The 19,736-nt window shown below is 46.9% G+C and overlaps 1 protein-coding gene across 3 annotated transcripts in view; it reads right to left on the bottom strand.

Moving 5' to 3' along the window:
* Positions 1–19,736, bottom strand: part of STRN3 (striatin 3) — a 984,550-nt gene that overhangs the window by 580,155 nt on the left and 384,659 nt on the right. For all 3 annotated transcript variants that reach the window (XM_078659406.1, XM_078659407.1, XM_078659408.1), the window contains exon 5: positions 11,890–12,069. In XM_078659406.1, the coding sequence (XP_078515532.1) occupies positions 11,890–12,069 (180 nt within the window). The remainder of the gene's footprint in view (positions 1–11,889; positions 12,070–19,736) is intronic.

Raw genomic sequence — 19,736 nt, 5'->3', positions numbered from 1 at the left:
CCGATGCCCACGGCTCGAGTGGCCCAACTCCACGAGGAAGTCTCCCCGGTGATCCTGACCTGGGATCTGGTGATCCTTGACCTACCTCAAGTCTCCTGACAATGCCTGCAGGCCCTATCTGGAGGATCCCTCCCAACCGCAACCAAAGCCGGTAAGGAAAACCTGAAGCCAAAAGAAAAGCGGGACCCAACGTCCCACGGCCTTGGGTGGCCCAACTGACGGTGTCCCAGCATCCCCCGACATCCCAGCTTACCTCTACAACCGGTGGTCGCCTCCAGAAGATCTTCATGCCCGAGCCTGCAGTTTTTGTCCTGACCGGAGCTTCCCCATTGAAACCAACAGGGCTCCAGACGTCCATATAGCACACTGCACCCGGCTGCCCTGTGCCGTTGTGGATGCACCTTGTGTGCTAACTTGGATCCCCCTTGCCCTGAGCTAAACCCTAGGAGCTTTGCACCCACATCCAAGTGACGTGCCCGGGAGCAGCCACCAGCCCTTCTATCCCCCACTGGATAACACTGGGTCTCAGTAATCTTCACCCAGCCGCCCTAGTGCCTCTGAGGGTACTGTTTGTGCATTCTCGACCCTGGTGGAACCCTGGTTCTAACCCAGAGAAACCCAACTCCCACAACCAAGTACTTACCTTTAAACTGATAACTTAATTTCCTCCCATAAGATTGCATTGACTGCTGTTTAGGTAGCCTGGCTGCCACTTGGGAAGGAGAGAGGAATCCAATTGCGAAACTTTTTTCAGGGCTGTGTAGCCCCCTATGTAGTCACACCTCTGGGGAGGGCTGAGGAGCACACACTTCTGGATTGGGCTAGGGAGCGCTACATGGGTGTTCTACTTACTCCTGCTCTGACACTGGGAATGTTTGTGCGAGGCACAGCGGCAATTACAGGCGCTCCACCACCATTCTGTTCATGCCTGTCCCTAAAATGGCGCAGGTACAGGACGCACGATGGAAAGACTGAAGCCTGCTCGAACCCCCAGCAGTGGGACACCAATGCCAAAAATAAATAAAATAACGAAATAAACAACAATACAAAATTCCAAACCCAGCCTAAGTTGCACACCGTCGCTGCGGCTGGCGAGCCGGTAGATGCCCCGTGCCCTAGAATCATGGGCCTGTGCCATTGCTGCCGTGAGGAGCACCCAACGCTCAGCTCAACCTTCACCGTCCACAGTGAGTACCTGTTACACCTTCGGATTCCTGGCCCAACGACCTGCTGGACCTTGGTCCACATCTCCTGCTGGAAAGGCTACCGTGATTTATTAGCCCCACCTCCCCTCTGTATTTCACAATGGTTGCATCTCAAGCGGAGGCGGAGTTTGATGCAGTGCCTGTCCCCAAGATGGCGACTGGAGCCAGTCCTGACTGACGCCGCGGGGGACTCCTGAGGTACCGGGGCACTCCCAAACTGAGCTGCTGGGACGTTCCACAGGGTCAAGTATCTCTCTTGATCTAAAATCATTGGTCATCGTCCTGTTCTGGATCAGCACTCACCCGACCCCGCTTATGCTCACCCTCCATGACACTTGACTCGGAGATCTTTCCATCAGCAGCTAAGACTGGGCTGTGGATTCCCTCCTCGGAGGTCACCTACCCAGTCGGTCTTTGGGCAGACTTCCTTTCGTCTCTGGGCCTTATTTTCCTACATCATCTCCCTTTAAGCTCCCCCCTTCCCGCCTCCTCTCTATTTGTCTCACCTTTCTTTCCTCTCCCAATTTGTTGCTAAATTTTTTACGTAATGGGTATTTGTTTTCATTCTCTGTAATATTATGTAGCCCAATGTAAAGTGCTCGGATACCTACGGGTCTCCCCCTGACTCAGCATTTGACTGGGGCAACGACGGAGAGAGCGTGGCCTCCCCTTTATTCCTGAGTTAGAGTCCAGGTGAGGTGAGGTCTACTCCCCGGCAGAATAGGATCACTGTTTGGAACCTTCTGCACGGCGGAGTTTTGAACCCATACGCTGTATCCTTTTGTTTGGTTATTACACTGGATCTGTAATATTTGAAATTATTAGTTTCTCACTACGCAGTGGCAACGTTGTGAACAGGGCCCTGATGAAAACCTTGGGTCCTTCCCTTTGAGGTTGAAACATGTTGGCCTGGCATGCAGTAATTTGCTTCCATACTGCATCCTTGCACTGTTCATGTTGTTTTTAATTAGGAAGAGGACAGCGTCCTAATAAATCTATTTTTCTGCCCTCTATTCTATTTTAAATTCACCACTTTCTTTAGTTTTGCACTGCACCTATACCCATCTTCAGTCTATCACTGGTTACTGAGTGCTTGTGGGCATTGACCCCGCTCAACTACAGGGGACATTTGTCTCAATGATCTAGAGACGCCAGACCCCTGAGGATGACCAGATGATAGAATTTGATCATACAAGTGTTTGATGGGAATCCTCAAAACCGAGCGGGTTTCGTTGTTACAATCACTTACACCTCTTTATTTCAGTTGCATCTGTTTTCCACCCCTACTAGAGTTTTCCAGCAAGCTGGCGCTGCGGTTTAAGTGTACGAAAGGTACCACACTCTAGACCCCTAGGTTTTCTTGTGTTTAAATCGGAGCCGGGGAGGCAAGCCTCCGGCGCTGACTCTGCCTCAACCACAGCAGGCTCTGACTCCGAAGAAAGAAGCAGAGCCGGGGAGGCTAGTTTACCATGCCGGAACTGCCGCCTGCCCGGAAGGCCGGGTTGTGCTCAAAGGAAAGCTTTGAGCACCGGCAACACCTGCGATGCCACAGGGAGCCCCACGGGACTATGCGGCGTAACAGGGGTGCAGCGGGTCGTAGAGGGGGACCCAGCCGGGCTGCGCCACAACAACGCCATGTGGAACGTAGAGGGGGACCCAGCCGGGCAGCGCCCTGACACCATATCGCCGACATCCCTGGGGAGCAAGGGCTCATTCGAAGCCGGGGGCGAACCCACCAGCGAGTCCGCTGGGGACCCCGCAAGTAGCGGAGGCCTCCGAAGAGGGCTCAGGAATGGGAGGGGACCCAAGGGAAGCCTGCAAAGCCGCGACTTAGACCTCCATTTGGGCCCGAGTGGCCCCCGCACCCAGATAGGGCGGCTGGGGGGGGGGCGACTGTCGGAGCGCATGTCCTGATTGTTCCGGGAACCAGTGTCCCCGACAACAGAAGAAAGTGAGGTAGAGGATCTCAGCGACATGCACCGCGACTAACCAACAAGTGGCGAGCGACCGCTCCGTGCCCCAGAGGGCGATTGACCGCGGAACTGGAAAGGAGAGGGGCCTGTTGGCGTTGAAGAGGCGGGGGGAGGAGACGACTCTGACCAGGACAGCCGTGCCGAAAGGACCTTCATCCGGCACTCCCGCCGGGATTTCGGCTTAAGGCGTTGGCAGGTGTCACAGTCCGTGGAGGTGTGGTGCTCGCCCAGACACCACATACAGATAAGAAGTGGGTCCGTCGCGGACATTTGCCGCGAACAAGAAGTACAAGTCTTGAAGCCTGAAGGCATCGCAGACTGTTCCAGACGCGAAGCATCGAAAAGGGGCCTGAAAACAGGCCAGAGGAACCACTTACTCGGGATCCACGTTGCAAGCAGAAAAGAAGGAAACTGACATCAGTGCGCTGTGAGGGGCTTATATGACCGCTCGGACGTCAGGGCGGGGTCGTGTGGCGCCTTCCCCCGGCGCGCAGAGCTGCTGCTGCAAAAAATATTCGGGATCCAGTCTGATGCCTGGGGATATTCTAATTTAAGGAGTCTACGGCTAAATGTCTATCTGATATGCGTAACAGTACCCCGTGATAAAACCTTACTGCTCGCCCATACTACCAAAAATAGAGAATAAGGTAGTATCTACTTTAACTTTTGTAAGTCTTTTGGGATCCATCGGACTCTGTGCACTCTATACATTACTTTGCTTTTGTATATTCAGAGCCAGCTTCCTACACACATGCACTGTAGCAGGAGTTTATCACTTTGAGGCCATCAGATGTGATTAATGGTGGGTGTTACTGTACCAGGCTCCTTAAATCCTATAGAAAGCAATCTGTTTATTTAGTTGTATTAGGTAAATAGATAAGTCAAACATTTTAAAAGCACTATACTAGAGTGAAAACCTACTGTCATCAAGTGGGAGTTTATTGAAATTGGAGTAGATGGTCCAGATGTTGGAGCAATACAATCTTCTTACTCTAGGTCTGTGAATAGTGGAGTATCTTCCTGTACCTCACCTTCCTCCTTGTCGTCAGAATAGATAACAGCAATTAACCCTTGCACTGAGTCGGGCTCCAGGCTTGACAAAAAGCTCATAGTCTGATTTCTCTGTGCCTGAGTCAATTAGGTAAAAAAGTCATACTTTGCTTCAAGAAGTATGTTCAGGCATCAAAGAAATTGAAATCCCCTTTTCAGAATTCAAAGTAGAGTTTGTTGTTTTTCCAAAGGAGTTTTCATCGACGAGACCATCAAGGGGTCGTGTAGTCAGAACTGTGGTCCTGGTTGATGGTCACATAGATCGGGATGCCATTGATGGTGGTGCTGCATCTATGCCATTGTCTACAGAATTTGAAATGGTGACGGGAAAACATCTGATTTCTTCATAGACAGTGGTCATCAACAGTGTTTTTTTTTGTTCACATCAGCACAGCAGATGCTTTAACAATTTAGGGATCAGTTCCAAGTGTGTTTTCTCTAGCAGCATAGGAGTATCAGATTTAGGGTTGGCAGACACTTTTCCTTGGCAGTTGAGATGAGCCTTGAAAGTTATCACCGACAGAGATGGTATGTTTTGTGTTTTCATTTTTGTAGCCCTAACTGAAGTCTGGCCTCCCGGTCTTTGCTGGGTTCTGTAAAGAAAGTCAGGCATGTTTTGCAGTATTTTGCCTTGTGGCCAATTGCAGAAAATATAAGCATTCCTTATGGAGATCTACACACTGGAGGCTTAGCTTCCCACTGTTGCTACAAGGCCTTTCTTATAAAAATGATAAATCGACTGTCCACCCTCTAAAAACAACGGAGGTCAGAAAGGTGCTCTAGAATGGAAATAATTAGTTTTGGAGAGATATATGTAGATGAGATAGACCAATGCATAAGAAATGCGTTACTTACCTGTAACTGCAGTTATCCAGTATTAGTGTCTTTCATAGATTCACATGCCTGAATCATTCCCCGTCGTCGAGACGGGAGCCTCCGGTATATAAAAAAGTAATGTCCTAGAGACATACATAGAAAAGAATAGGCCTAAGGATCCCACCTTAGTGTCCTATACACGTCCTTTTGTAAAAAGGACCTAAATAGAGTAGGCCCAAGGGTCCCACCTTAGTGGCCTATCTGTGTCCTTTTGTGAAAAGGACCAAAGTCAAGAAGCCAACCAATCAGCTACCACCTCCTTCTAGAACCTTCCTGTCAGGAGCCCAGGTCTCTCAGATTTTCGTACGCACCAAGCTAGGTAGGCGTAAACTTGTTAGAGAGATAGGTGAGTCCTTCCAGGGGAGGCGGGAGGGTGCAAGTGAATCTATGAAAGACACTAATACTGGATAACTGCAGTTACAGGTAAGTAACGCATTTCTTATCCAGTATTTGGGTGTCTTTCATAGATTCACATGCCTGAATCAGAGTAGCAAGCAATATATTATGCACATTTCTGATGGCACAGCATATACTATTCCTTAGATAATACACATCATGCGAGCATGAACCATCATTAGACATCCACAATAAGTATTAGTAGAGAAATGTGCATACCAGAGAAGGATGGAGGGACGGAGGAAGGCTCACCAACCTGAAATATATATATATATATAGCTGAACACTGCTTGTCCCACTACTGCATCCTTCCTCAGCTCCGTATCCAGGCATTAGTGCCTAGTGAATGTATGCGGCGACTTCCATGTTGCCGCCCTGTAAATGCCAATGACTGGCGCCCCTGCGAAGAGGGCCATAGAAGTGGACATACCTCTCGTGTAGTGCGCTCTCACTTTGGAATGCAATGGCTGTCCAGCTTGGTCATGACAGAAAGCAATGGCTGCAGAAATCCATCTGGAGATGATCTGCTTGGTAAGTGGTAGACCTCTCCTAGGTCTACTGTAAGCTACTAAGAGCTGGTTAGATTTCCTGAATGTTTTCGTTTTGCCAATGTAAAACTTCAAGCATTGTTGAGATCCCTAGCATGCAGCGGTCTTTCAGTTGCCATGCTTGGGTTTGGAAAGAAGGAACGCAGAACCACAGGTTCATTTAGGTGGAAGTCCGACGGGACTTTTGGGATAAACCTAGGATTGGTTCTCAGGATTACTTTGTCATTTTTTAAAACCGTAGAAAAGGATCCTGGATTAAAAAACTGCTGTAGCTCACGGACCCTCCCTGCAGATGTGAGTGCCAGGAGGAGCGCTGTTTTCCACGAGACATACTTCAGGACAGCACTGTGTACTGGGTCTAACGGATGTTTCATGAGCTGGTCAAGAACCGCATTGAGATGCCAGGCAGGTGGCAACACACTTACTGGCTGGAAAGATCTGTATAATCCTTTTAGAAATTGCTGAATCGACCTGCTTGACCAGAGAGATAGACTCGTTGAAGTTCTTTTATAACGAGATATTGCTGCTAAGTGTAGCTTAATGGAGGAGTGGGCTAGGCCCTACTGTGCCAGATGTAATAGATAAGGTAGATTTGCTCCGGCGAGGAGGAGAAAAGCCGAATGTTTTGATCTGCACACCAAACACAAAAGCGCTTCTATTTCCGGGAATACGTTTTGGTCGTTCCATCTGCCCTTGCTCTGGCAAGAATGTCCCTACAGTCTTGTGGAATATTCAGATTGTGGAACTCTCGGAACTCAGGAGCCCGGTAGCTAACCTGAGAGACTTCAGATCCGGATGTTGTACATTGTGAGGAGCGATGGATACTGCCGAAGGTGGATCGGCGGCTCCAGGGATAGACGGTGGCGCTCTGAACTAATGTTGCCTCGGCCAAGTTGGGGCTATTAAAAGTAGAGTACAAGGCTCCATCGAAATATTCCTGAAGACTCTAGGAAGCCTCGGGAATGGCGGAAAGGCGTACGCAAAGACGCTTGCGCCATGCGATGGAAAATGCATTCCCTAGAGACCCTGACTGGGGATGTCAACCTGCGAAGTGTGGGCATTTGGCGTCCATTCTCGTCGCAAATAGATCGATTTGCGGCGTGTCCCATCTGGAGAAGATCTGGTCGATAAGTTGTTGATCTAGCTCCCCCTTGTGTGACGATGTTTTCTGCATGCCCAACGCATCGGCGAGCACATTGTCCGCGCCTGGGACATATTCCGCCCTTAGGGTTACATGGTGGAGTATGAGCCAATACCAGACTTTTTTGCGACTCGCGAGAGAGTGTCAGCGAGCGTGTCCCTCCCTGTTTATTGAGGTAGTGCATAGTCGTGGTGTTGTCTGTCCGGACGAGCACCAGGGAATATTTGATTCTTGGCAGGAAAACATGAAGAGCCAGGAAGACCGCCCGCAATTCGAGCAGATTGATATGTAGTTTCTTCTCCACAGGAGACCACTATCCGCTTATCTGTAGCTCTTGCAGAAAAGCTCCCCAGCCTTCCAAGGAGGCGCCTGTTGTGGCAATATGAGGAGTAGCCGAAGCAGGAATGACAAGCTTTGAGACAGGTTTTGAGATGACATCCACCATCGAAGGGCTCCGACCATCTGAGGATTCACTTTTATGTGGCCTTCGAATGACCCTGTGCATTGGACCCACTGCTTTGAGAGCGCCTCCTGAAGATTCCTCAATCGTAGTTGACCGTGAGGAATCAGGAGGATACACGCTGACATCATCCCCAGGAGGGATTTGAAGAGGCGGACTGTCAAGGCTTTCTTCGAGGCTACTATAGCAGCAAGTGCAAAAGGCTTGTTCATCCTCTCTCTGGATGGGAAAGCTTTTGCCGACCGTGTGTCCAGGGTTGCACCTAGGAAACTGATGTACTGAGAAGGTTGTAGGACCGATTTTTCCTGATTGAGGGTGAGACCCGAGCAATCGAAAAGCTTTAAACAGGCGTTGGATGACCTGGACGCATCTTTTAAGGATGAAGCCTTGACCAGCCAGTCATTTAGATACGGAAAGACTTGGTGATGGCACTGTCTGAGATATGCCGCCACCGTGGCACGACATTTCATGAATATGTGCGGTGCAGACTTGAGCCCGAAGGGCAAAACGCAAAACTCCAAGTGTCTGTCCGCTACTGCAAATCTCAAGTACCGTTTTGTGATTCCCGTGAATTGGGATATGGAAGTAAGCGTCCTGTATGTCTACGGACGCTCTAAAATCCTGCTTATACAGTAGTCGCAAGACCTCCTGGACCGTTACCATGCAAAACGACTGCTTCTTAGGAATTTGTTGAGGGCCCTGAGGTCCAAGATTGGTCTCCACTTCTTGTCTTTTTTCTGGATCAAAAGAAGTGGGAATAAAACCCTTATCCCTTCCGAGATGGAGGTAATCTCCCTATAGCTCCTATCTGCAGCATAATCGAGATCTGTCATAGAAGCAGCCGTAGATTTTTGTCATTTCCGCTGTCCTTTACCTTGAAAGGACGACCTCCCAAAAGAGGATTGCTTGTTTTGCTGTTGTTGGTGCTGTTGGTATTGCGGTCTACTCTGGCTTGAAGAGTAGGAAGACTTGTATTGATAATTCCCTCTGTGGGAAGACTGTCCACTTCCTTTATTTCTACTAAAGGACTGGTTCTTATACTGAAGAGTGCCCAAAGCACTCACAGTGTCTGCTTCGTCAATTTTTTGTGCCCCTTAGTAATTGGCTGTCATATGGCATGTCCAAAACCTATGTTTGCACCTCAGGACTGAAAGAGGTTGCCTTTAGCCATCCTTGGAGCCGCAAGACTGCTGCTCCAGCCAACTTGAGGAATCCTGTCATAGCGATATCCATCGCGCAGACTATAGTGTCCGACGCCGATGCTTCACCATCTGGCAGAATCCTTTTTACTTCCTCTTTGGATGAATTTGGCAATTCCGACAGGTACGGGGCTATGTGTGCCCACAATTGTCCATGATAGCGTCCCAAGAGCGCTAGAGCGTTCACGGCCTTTACCGTGATTGCCGACATTGAGGAAAAAGGGGCCGAAGGATACCTGGAGTTCTTCTGGGCCGCCTGTGTCACTACAGAGTCCAGCTTAGGATGTCCTGTTAAACACGCCGGTGCTGTATCTGGCGCCCTATACTTCTTATCCAACTGGTGATACAGAGGGGGTGTCTGCATGACCCTTACCCCTTCTGACTATAGGTAATTGATAATCTGTATTGACCTTACAGCCTTCTTGAGAGGTTCTTTAAAGTCATACAAGAAGCCGGCCTGTTCTTGAGAGGTCATTAAGATCTTAAAACGTTGAGCAGCCCTCTCTACCACATTATAAGAAATTCCAGAATTGGCGGATTTTTCCTTCGTAGATCGCCGTCATAGACTATGCCGTCGTAGACGAGCAGTCCTAGATGAGGCAGTCATAGACGACGCCATAGACGATCCGTCGTAGACAAGGTGGCCGACGCCGTAGTAGACTAGCCTCTGTAGATGAGGCCGTCATAGATGAGGCCGTCGTAGACGAGGCCGTCGTAGACGAGGCCATCATAGACTAGGCCGTCGTAGACGAGGCCATCATAGACGAGGCCATCATAGGCGAGGCCATCATAGACGAGGCCATCGTAGACGAGGCCATCATAGACGAGGCCATCATAGACGAGGCCATCGTAGACGAGGCCATCATGGACGAGGCCATCGTAGGCGAGGCCATCGTAGACAAGGCCATCGTAGGCGAGGCCATCGTAGACGAGGCCATCGTAGACAAGGCCATCGTAGACGAGGCCATCGTAGACGAGGCCCTCATCGATTCCGTAGACAGGCCGTCGTAGACGGGCCGTCGTAGACGAGCAGTCATAGACGAGCAGTCATAGACGAGCAGTCATAGACTAGCAGTCATAGACGAGCAGTCATAGCGTCGTCGACGTTCTCGTCGTCGTCGACGTTCTCGTCGTCGTCGACGTTCTCGTCGTCGTCGACGTTCTCGTCGTCGACGCTCTCGTCGTCGAGCCATCGTAGACGAGGCCATCGTAGACGAGGCCATCGTAGATGAGGCCATCGTAGATGAGGCCATCGTCGACGCCGTAGACAGGCCGTCGTAGACGACGTCGTAGACGAGCCTTCGTAGATGAGCCATCGTAGATGAGCCATCGTAGATGAGGCCATCGTAGACGAGCCATCGTAGACGAAGAGGCTGTAATAGGCAATGATGGTGCTAGTCTTTAACTCAGGAGGTAAAGAAGACGCCCTTTCTGAAGGGTCCCATGATCAGAGGAGGTGATTTTGACGGCTCAGAAGTCGTCTTTTTTATGTGATTTTTCTCCAAAAGCAAGTCCTTTACTCTCCTTTACCACAGAGTGAGGAGATTTTGAAGGACTGCGCCCAGAAGACCTTTGAGCGGTCTTTTTGAGGGCCTTCTCAGGACGTCCCCCTGAGGAATCAGTCTGAGGAGATTCTCTTCTCTTTTGAGGTCTCCTAGACGTTGAGGGCAACGCCTCATCACAGTAACTGGAGAATAAATAAAAAAACCTCCTTTCTAGTCTTAACCATATTAAAAGTCGCCCTTCACGACCTCTCAAAAACTTACTTGAGAGAGTGCGACATACCTTCAGTGTGAGAAACAGAGCAGAGCAACTTCTTGGAACAAGAAGCACAGGCTCTAACCTTACCAGACCTTCTTTAAAGAATGTATTTGAAGATAATCAATAGTAGAAAAGCAAACTTATTTAATGAAGTGAAAATAAACACAGAATCTGAGCAGAGCTCAGAGGAGACTCCCTTAGCACAACGTGCGGTAGAAAATCTGAGAGACCTGGGCTCCTGACAGGAAGGTTCTAGAAGGAGGTGGTAGCTGATTGGTTGGCTTCTTGACTTTGGTCCTTTTCACAAAAGGACACATATAGGCCACTAAGGTGGGACCCTTGGGCCAACTCTATTTAGGTCCTTTTTACAAAAGGACGTGTATAGGACACTAAGGTGGGATCCTTAGGCCTATTCTTTTCTATGTATGTCTCTAGGACATTCCTTTTTTATATACCGGAGGCTCCCGTCTCGACGACGGGGAATGATTCAGGCATGTGAATCTATGAAAGACACCCAAATACTGGATAAAGACAGCTACATACAGCTTAGGGGATTCCCTTCATGCACGACATGCGGTAGCTGTATGAGGTATGGTGGCCTTGGGGTGGGTTGTGGAGAAGGGGAGGGGATGGAGAATGGCAGGTGTTCACTGTGCCTTTATGTGAATAGTTAAAATGTGGATCTTTCTGAAAGATGGGCATAGTCTACTAATGTAGGTCTATTTAAAGCCTTCCAGGCTATGTTTACCATTGCCTTTATAAGACAATGTGGGAGCATTAGCAAAGGGGTGAATCAAGCACATGAATCTACGAAAGATCAAATGCTGGAGAGTAAGTTATTACGGTTGGTTTGAATCATAATGCTTGCTGGCAGAGCCAGGACCCAAAATAAAAGATAGAGCAAATTACAGCTTTAAATTAAACAAAGAAAACGAGAAGTAGCTTTTTGATCTTCTGATATGTTTTTCTAAAATAAACATCAGTAAAGTGGACATAGTTATGCAAAACTTTTTATTTGATTAAAAGAAAGATAAAATCTCTCTACATGTTTCTACAGATTCTAAGACAAACCATTTTTGATCTGAACTAAATCAAATTGATTTGAACATCTTGTTTCAACAAATTACTAACTTCTTTTTGGTAGGGTACTTTATCCTAAATAGAAGGCTCATAATCATTAAGCAGTCGTTTACAATACTAAACTCTAGCCTCATGAACAAAATATACATCATAAGAGGACACTTTCCTCAATTTCACGAGAAGTCTGGTTAGTGACTTACCTTTTCATATCCTGTCCCTTTTGTTTGAGCGAAAGTGAATCACCCCCGTTGAGAATCTGTTCTAGGTTTTTAGTCTCAACTGAACCATTTGGTTCAGAGCCAGAAAGTCCCAGTAGAGAGCGGACCCTCTGGGATCGAACATCCAATATGGTATCCGTGTAACCTACTTCCTGAAGATATCTAGGAGCAGGAAAAAAAATCTAGTAAAATGTAATGTTTGATAAATTATTCAGTAGGTCACAGGATGGCCAATTATAAGTGAAGAGAAATGAATAAATAATAGTTGGACTATAAATAGCACAAACAAATATTGACACCATATCTGCATTTTGCCATTACAAATTGTATGCAAACTGCTCAAGAGCACTGCTCAGACAACAAACAAAAAACGTTTTTAAAAGTATTTTCCAAATTTGAGCCAGCTTACCAATTTAAAGTTAGTTAGAAAATATATTATGTTCACATAGGTCCTTTGTTGGTGAAATAAGGCAATGACAAAATAAAGTCATGATACACCCATCTGAAGCCGAAGGACTAGGCCCCATAATCAAGCCACATGAAACCCTAAAACCATGATATGTTAAATAGGCAGACTATGTAGAACAGATAAGAATGGAAGACATTTGCCCTCGCCACATTCCAACAATGCTTTGAAACAAAATGCAAAATTGCACTTCCAAATAGCAAAGAAGATACCCAAATTTGTACATGAGATTTCAGAGATGACATTAATTTTGTGAATTAACCCAACACCAACATTTCCTACCCTGTTGAGCAGTCTTCAGTGGGTGTTTGGCTAATGTTAAATAATGTGAAACTTTGTTTTCATAAATCTATTCATAACAAATTTACATGTACTGTTGATTTACCCCAAATGTCCAAAAATTTCGACATGACATTAGTCATTTATCCCCAAAAAACAAATGTACAATTTTAACTGATTTTCTAAAATCACCCTCATTTGAACCCTAATCTCTAACCACAGTAGGAAAACAAGCATCCACCACTAAGTCATATTCACCGTCATCAGTGGAGATTTCTAGACGCCTGCAAGCAGTGGCTGAAAAACCCTGACCATTATGCGTGAACAAAATGTTCATTGAATTTACAAATAGTGACAATAGCAAAAAATATATTAAGGTGCGGGCTTGCACTATGATGACTGAATCTTATCCAGAGTAATACAGTTAACATCCACAATTATAATGCTTTGCCTATTAACAGGTTGGGCTCATTACGCAGCAGGAATGTACCACACATTCCCACCAATCCAAATTAACTCACTGAGCTTCCCCCACCCTAAGGGCCCAACAGCTTCACTGACGTACAACTTTAAGAGCGCAGCCTATTAATCACTCAATACAGAGCTGGGAAATTGATAACTGTTCAACCTTGTGTAACAAGGTAAACATCAATGTTACCAGTTAAAAACCTAACGCAAGATCAAACAAATTTTTATCATTTCACAGAACCAACACACTCCATCACACTAAGGACTATGCTGATCATTATATACCTGCCACAATAATACTAAAACTCCCATGATGAATCAAGCAGCCATGTCAAAAGGCGCCTTCTGAATTCAACAAGGTTAAATTATGGTCATCAGGCATGCTTTCATTACCCATAATATACCTCAGGATTCACAACAGCCTCAAAACATCTACGCACCCACTTGCTACGGAAAGTCAATTTTTATCAAGGCAAACTAGCTTTTTAGCCAACTGGTGAGAGAGTTTGGGGTGGCAAAGAAACAAATAAGTTACTTACCTGTAACTGTAGTTCTCCAGTATTGGAATCTTTTATAGATTCACATGCTTGAATCATTCCACGTCATCGAGATAGGAGTCACCAGTACCTTAGAAATTAAATCGTCCTAATAGCCTTAAAACAGAGGCCTTAGGCCTTTCGGTTTAGTGACATATCTTAGTCATTATTTAAAAAAAGAATAAACGAATACTTCCCTCTCCGGAGCCAGGTCTTTCGGGAAATACAGGCGGAACGGCGCGCCTTTCTGTGGCTGGGAAAGCAGCCCCGGGTGGCGATCTCTACCCTGCAGCGGCATCAATATGATGGGGGTATTTCGTTACCCAACATAGAAGCATACTACTGGGCGGAACACCTGACTCCTGTAAATGAATGGATACATGCCCCGGCCCTCTACCCTACATATGCACTAGAACACTACACAATGGAAAAACACACTTGTATACACTTCTTATATGGTGGCAAGGGGAAGAACAGACTGCCCCCGGCTACGAGGGTCACCCTGGGGGCCTGGGCTAGTGCGACAAAGGCAATAGGGCGGGATGGTAAGCCGACGAGACAAACGCCCCTTTGGAAGTGTGCCTGGCTGAAAGAGTTGAACAAGCTGAAGGGGTTCTCGGCCTGGGATGCGATAGACATCTCGACGCTGGGAGATATGATGAGGAGGGGGGAGCTACAGTCATTTGCAGCACTAAGACAGAAATATGGACTTAGTCACACACAGTCGTTTCGATACATGCAGCTGCGACATGTTTGGAGGGCAGAGCGGGCACTAACGGAGCCTCTCCCGGAATATGCTCCACTGGAGGGACGCTTGCTGCAGGAGCAGATCACCCATAGGGCGGTGTCCCTCACCTATAGGACCCTAATGAATAATTTGCCCAATAGGCTGGGGAAACTTAGGGAAACCTGGGAGAGAGGTGTAGGGGCCATGGATGAGGTGGACTGGGGGATGGTTTTGATGCACCCTCGGGAAGTGGCAATTAAATCTCGCCTCCAGCTCATACAGTTCAAAGTGCTCCACCGAACATACTTTGATAGAGTCAGGTTGCACAGAATGGGTAGGACGTTGGACCCCTGTTGTCTGAGGTGCGGCTTTGAGAAGGGAGATTTCTTTCATACCATTTGGTCCTGCCCAAACATACAGGTTTTCTGGGGAGAGGTGCTCCGGGAATTGGGAGAAGTTCTGGAAGTGGCTCTGCAGTCCGACCCTAAGCTGGTCCTCCTGGGTATGACGAATGAAGTGGATGTGAGTCGTCCACAATTAATTTTTCTGGTATTAGCCTTGGTGGTGGCCAAGAGGGACGTGGCCAGGAAGTGGGGGGCGCCAGAGTGCCCGCAGCTGGAAGAGTGGCGTAGGGGAATAGACCTGTATATGGCTGCTGAGAGGGTCACGTACAAGGCAAGAGGGTGCCCCAAAAAATTTGGCAAAGTGTGGGGGAAATGGCGCCGGTATCATGGGCTGGATGGAGGTCTTTGATTTGCATGTGGTGGCAAAGGATTTAAGTGTGGAAGGGATATGGACTGTTGATCGTTGCTTTCCCCTATTTGATGGTAGGATCAATACAGAGCTAGTACTACTAGCGTCGAATATGTATGTTAAGGGTCGGAGGATGAAGGAGAGTGGTGGGAGGATTCAGGGACATGCTTGTTTGTGTTTATGCAATGAAAAATAAAAATATTTTTAAAAAAAGAATAAACTTAAAAGTCAACCAAATCAGGCAACACCACCCTGTATAATATTCAAGAGAGAAGCTCTAGTCCCTCAGATTTTCCAACAACTAGTGCGCATACCTAGTACTGTAAGGGGATTGATCATGGTGAGCTTTTCACAGGAGGCGGGTGGGTTGCATGTGAATCTATGAAAGTTCCGACACTGGGGAATTACAGTTAGAGGTAAGTAACTTATTTTCTTACTCCATTATTGGAACTTTCATAGATTCACATCCTTGAATCAGAGTAAAGAGAAGTAATAAGCACATTTTGTTTAAACACAACATATCATTAGTGTAAAAGATAATACAAATACACATATAAACAATATGCAAAATGTGTGTAAGAAGAAAACAGATGGCGGGGAGAAATGGCTGCCCTTTTTTGAAAAAGATGCCTTAGAACCGCTTGTCCTACTGCAGCATTTCGCAGGACTTTAGAATCCAACAGTAATGCTGCGTGAATCTGTGTGCACTCTTCCAGTTAGCCGCTCTGCAGTCATCTGGCAATGACACACTAGCAAGCAACGCCATGGAAATGGACATGGCTCTGATGGATTGAGCACGGACCTTTGAGCTCAAAGGCTGGCCCGCCTTTTGATGGCATAAGAGAATAGTGCTAGATATCCATCTAGAAATGCTCTGCTTTGTGAGAGGGTAACCTTTTCTTGGTGGGCTGTAGACTACAAAGAGCTGATTGGATTTGCAAAAAGATTTAGTTCTGTCCAAATAAAACTTCAAGCACCGTTTAAGTTTCAAAGAGTGAAGTGCACGTTCGGTCGATGTCTGAGAATTTGGAAAAAATTAGTTAAGTATTACCAGCTAATTTAGATGAAAGTTCGAGGGGACTTTAGGAATAAACTTAGGGTTTGGGTGTAGAATAAGAAAACAAGTTACTTACCTGTAACTTCAGTTATCCAGTCTTGGTGTCTTTCATAGATTCACATACCTGAATCATTCCCCGTCGCCGAGGCGGGAGTCCCACGGTATATAAAAAAGCAGTGCCAAAAGTAAATTACAGTAGTAGGCCCTATGAGAAAGGCCTGAGGCCTAGATTGTAGTAGCCTATATACCTCATTATGCTAAAAAGACCAAAGTCTTTGTTCCAACCAATCAGCTCACAGCAACCTCCAAAACGCTCTCTGCAGAGCCAGTTCTCCTCAGATTTTCGTTAGCACAAGTGGGATTGAGTATCCCAAAATTAGAGAACTGACTCTCCGGGGAGGAGAGTGGGGGCATGTGAATCTATGAAAGATACCATACTGGATAACTGAAGTTACAGGTAAGTAACTTGTTTTCTTATCCAGTATTGGGGTATCTTTCATAGATTCACATGCCTGATTCAGAATAGCAAGCAGTATACCAGACAAAAGTCGGTTGCGGATGGTGGGAGACTTATTGCGATACACTCCCATAAATACATGTTTAACAACCAACAATTGCGAAGTAAATACCTTACTAATGAAAAACGTGACTAAATGCCAAAGAGCAGTCATATAATATTAAACAGGAAAAGTAATATCACTACAAAAGAAGGAAGTAATCTGCAATACATGTACATCTTTAACCTTTACAGAAACCTTGAAAAGCATAGACTCAATATAAGATGAATAAAACATTGATTACCTGAATTTGTTCTTATGGAAACAGGTGACTTAAAACGGCTTGACCAACTGCCGCATCATGTTGATTTGCTGATTGCAGGCAGTAATGTCTTGTAAACGTGTGGACATTCTTCCATGTCGCAGCACGGCAGATATTCTCTAGCGTCACTCCTGCAAAGAATGCTGTAGATGCTGCTACAGCTCTGGTAGAGTGTGACCTGACAGTTCTTTGAAATGGCCGGTAGTATTTGACGTGGCAAAAATGGATCGCGAAGGCTATCCACCTGGAAATTGTGGCTTTAGTGACCGCTTTCCCCAGTGTAGCTTGGTCATAAGCCACAAACAACTGATCTGATTTCCTGAAGCTTTTTGTTCTTTGAAGATAAAACTTCAAGAATCGTTTAATGTCCAAAGAATGCAGTGTTCCTTCCGCCGAAATTGGATTTGGGAAGAAAACTCGCAATTTCACTGGTTCGTTTAGATGGAACGGAGAAGGCACTTTGGGTATGAAAGTTGGATTCGTTCGAAGAGTGACATACTCTTGAGAGAAATGTAAGAAAGGTTCCTTTATAGTGAAATCCTGAATTTCTCCCACTATTCTGGCAGAAGTTAGGGCTAAAAGTAAAGTGACCTTCCATGTCAGGTACTTGAGGTCGACTTTATGAATTGGCTCGAACGGGTGCTTCATCAGTTGTGAAAGGACCGTGATGAGTTCCCATACCGGTGGTGAAGGTTTTATCGGAGGATAAGTCCGGAACAGACCTCTCATGAACTGTTTTATCAGCGATGAAGAACATAGTGAGGGAATTGAATATGCTACTTACCAGTATGCATCTGTTCTTGGCATGTAGGGCTGCTAACATTCATATCTTAGCATTAGATCGCCGCCTAGTGTTGGGTCCGGATGATCGCACATTGTTGTCCTGGAAGAGTCTTCGAAGTATCCTGAGATAGGTGGCTCCTCCCCTGGACTACAGTGCGCATGGGCATCGGCTCCATCCCCAGATTGTTTTTCGCCATTGTGGCAGAAGATGGAGTGAAAAGTGTAAAGGATGTCCATGCTAATAAGTGAATACAATAGTATATCTGCAGCTGCGACAGGCACCGGGGAGGAGGGTGGGCGATATGAATGTTAGCAGCCCTACATGCCAAGAACAGATGCATACTGGTAAGTAGCATATTCAGTTCGAGGCATGTGGGCTGCTAAATTCATATCTTAGCATAGAATACATAGCAGTCCCTCCATCAGCGGCGGTTGCCCGTGCCAGCTGCAGAAACCTGAAAGAGTGTCTTGAGAACAGCCTGTCCTACAGCAGCTTGCTGCTTGGAATGTACGTCAACACAGTAGTGTTTTGTAAAAGTATGTGGTGTAACCCACGTGGCTGCTCTGCAAATATCCTCTAAAGGAATGTTCCCTAGGAAAGCCATGGATGCCCCCAGTTTGCGTGTGGAGTGCGCCCTTGGGGGTATCGTTAAAGTGCGCTTGGCCTTTTGATAACATATTTGGATGCACTTAACAATCCACCTGGCTATTCCTGCTTTGGAAATAGGGTTGCCTTTGTGTTGTGGTGCGAAGGCAACAAAAAGTTGTTTTGTCTTCCTAAAGGGTTGTGTCCTGTCTATGTAGTACATCAACGCCCTCCGTACGTCTAACGTATGGAGCATTCTTTCCGCCACCGTTTGTGGGTTTTGGAAGAATGCCGGTAAGTCAATAGTTTGGTTGAGATGAAACTGTGACACCACCTTCGGAAGGAATTTGGGGTTAGTACGTAGCACTACCCTATTTGGATGAATCTGAATGAATGGCTCTTGGATTGTGAGCGCTTGCAGCTCACTAACACGCCGTAGCGACGTGATAGCGATTAGGAAAGCTACTTTCCACGTTAGGAACTGGAGTTCACACGAGTGCAGTGGCTCAAAAGGTGGTCCCATTAGTCTGGTGAGGACCACATTGAGGTTCCACACCGGAGCTGGTGGTGTTCTTGGGGGAATGACTCGTTTCAGACCTTCAAGGAAAGCTTTAATGGCAGGCACTCTGAAGACAGAGAGATGCTGCCTGTTCTGAAGATAAGCCGCTATGGCGGATAGATGTATCCGAATGGAAGTGTATGCTAGATTGCACTTGTAAAGATGCAACAGATAGCAAATGATGTTAGGGATAGATGCATCTAGCGGGTTGATGTCATTGGCTGTACAGTAAATGACAAAACGCTTCCATTTCGCAGCATAGCATGCTCTGGTAGTTGGCTTCCTAGCCTCCTTGATGATGTCCATGCATTCCGGAGGTAGGTTAAGGTATCCAAACTCTAGGACTTCAGGAGCCAGATTGCCAGGTTGAGCTGTTGCGGATCTGGATGCTGAATTTCTCCATGGTTCTGCGTCAAAAGACTGGGCGTGAGGCGCAGTCTTTGATGCGGCACCACTGAGAGTTCGAGGAACGTGGTGTACCATGCTTGGCGCGCCCACGTTGGAGCAACTAGGATGAGAGTCATCGCGTGCTGCCTTAGCTTTCTCGCGACCAGCGGTATCAGAGGGGCTGGTGGAAAAGCGTACGCAAATTTGCCTGACCAGTTCATCCATATCGCATTGCCCTGCGACTGTGGGTGAGGGAACCTGGCGGCAAAGTGTTGGCATTTTGCGTTTTCTTTTGTGGCAAACAGGTCTATCTCCGGATGACCCCACTCCTGGAAGTACGGGTGGAGTACAGATGGGTGTAACTCCCACTCGTGCATTTGATGGCTGTATCTGCTGAGCAGATCCGCCA

This window comes from Lissotriton helveticus, chromosome 9 (genome assembly GCF_964261635.1).
Source record: "Lissotriton helveticus chromosome 9, aLisHel1.1, whole genome shotgun sequence".
NCBI lineage: Eukaryota > Metazoa > Chordata > Amphibia > Caudata > Salamandridae > Lissotriton > Lissotriton helveticus.
The sequence above is the reverse complement of the archived record's forward strand: the minus strand, read 5'-3'. Positions and strand labels throughout refer to the sequence as shown.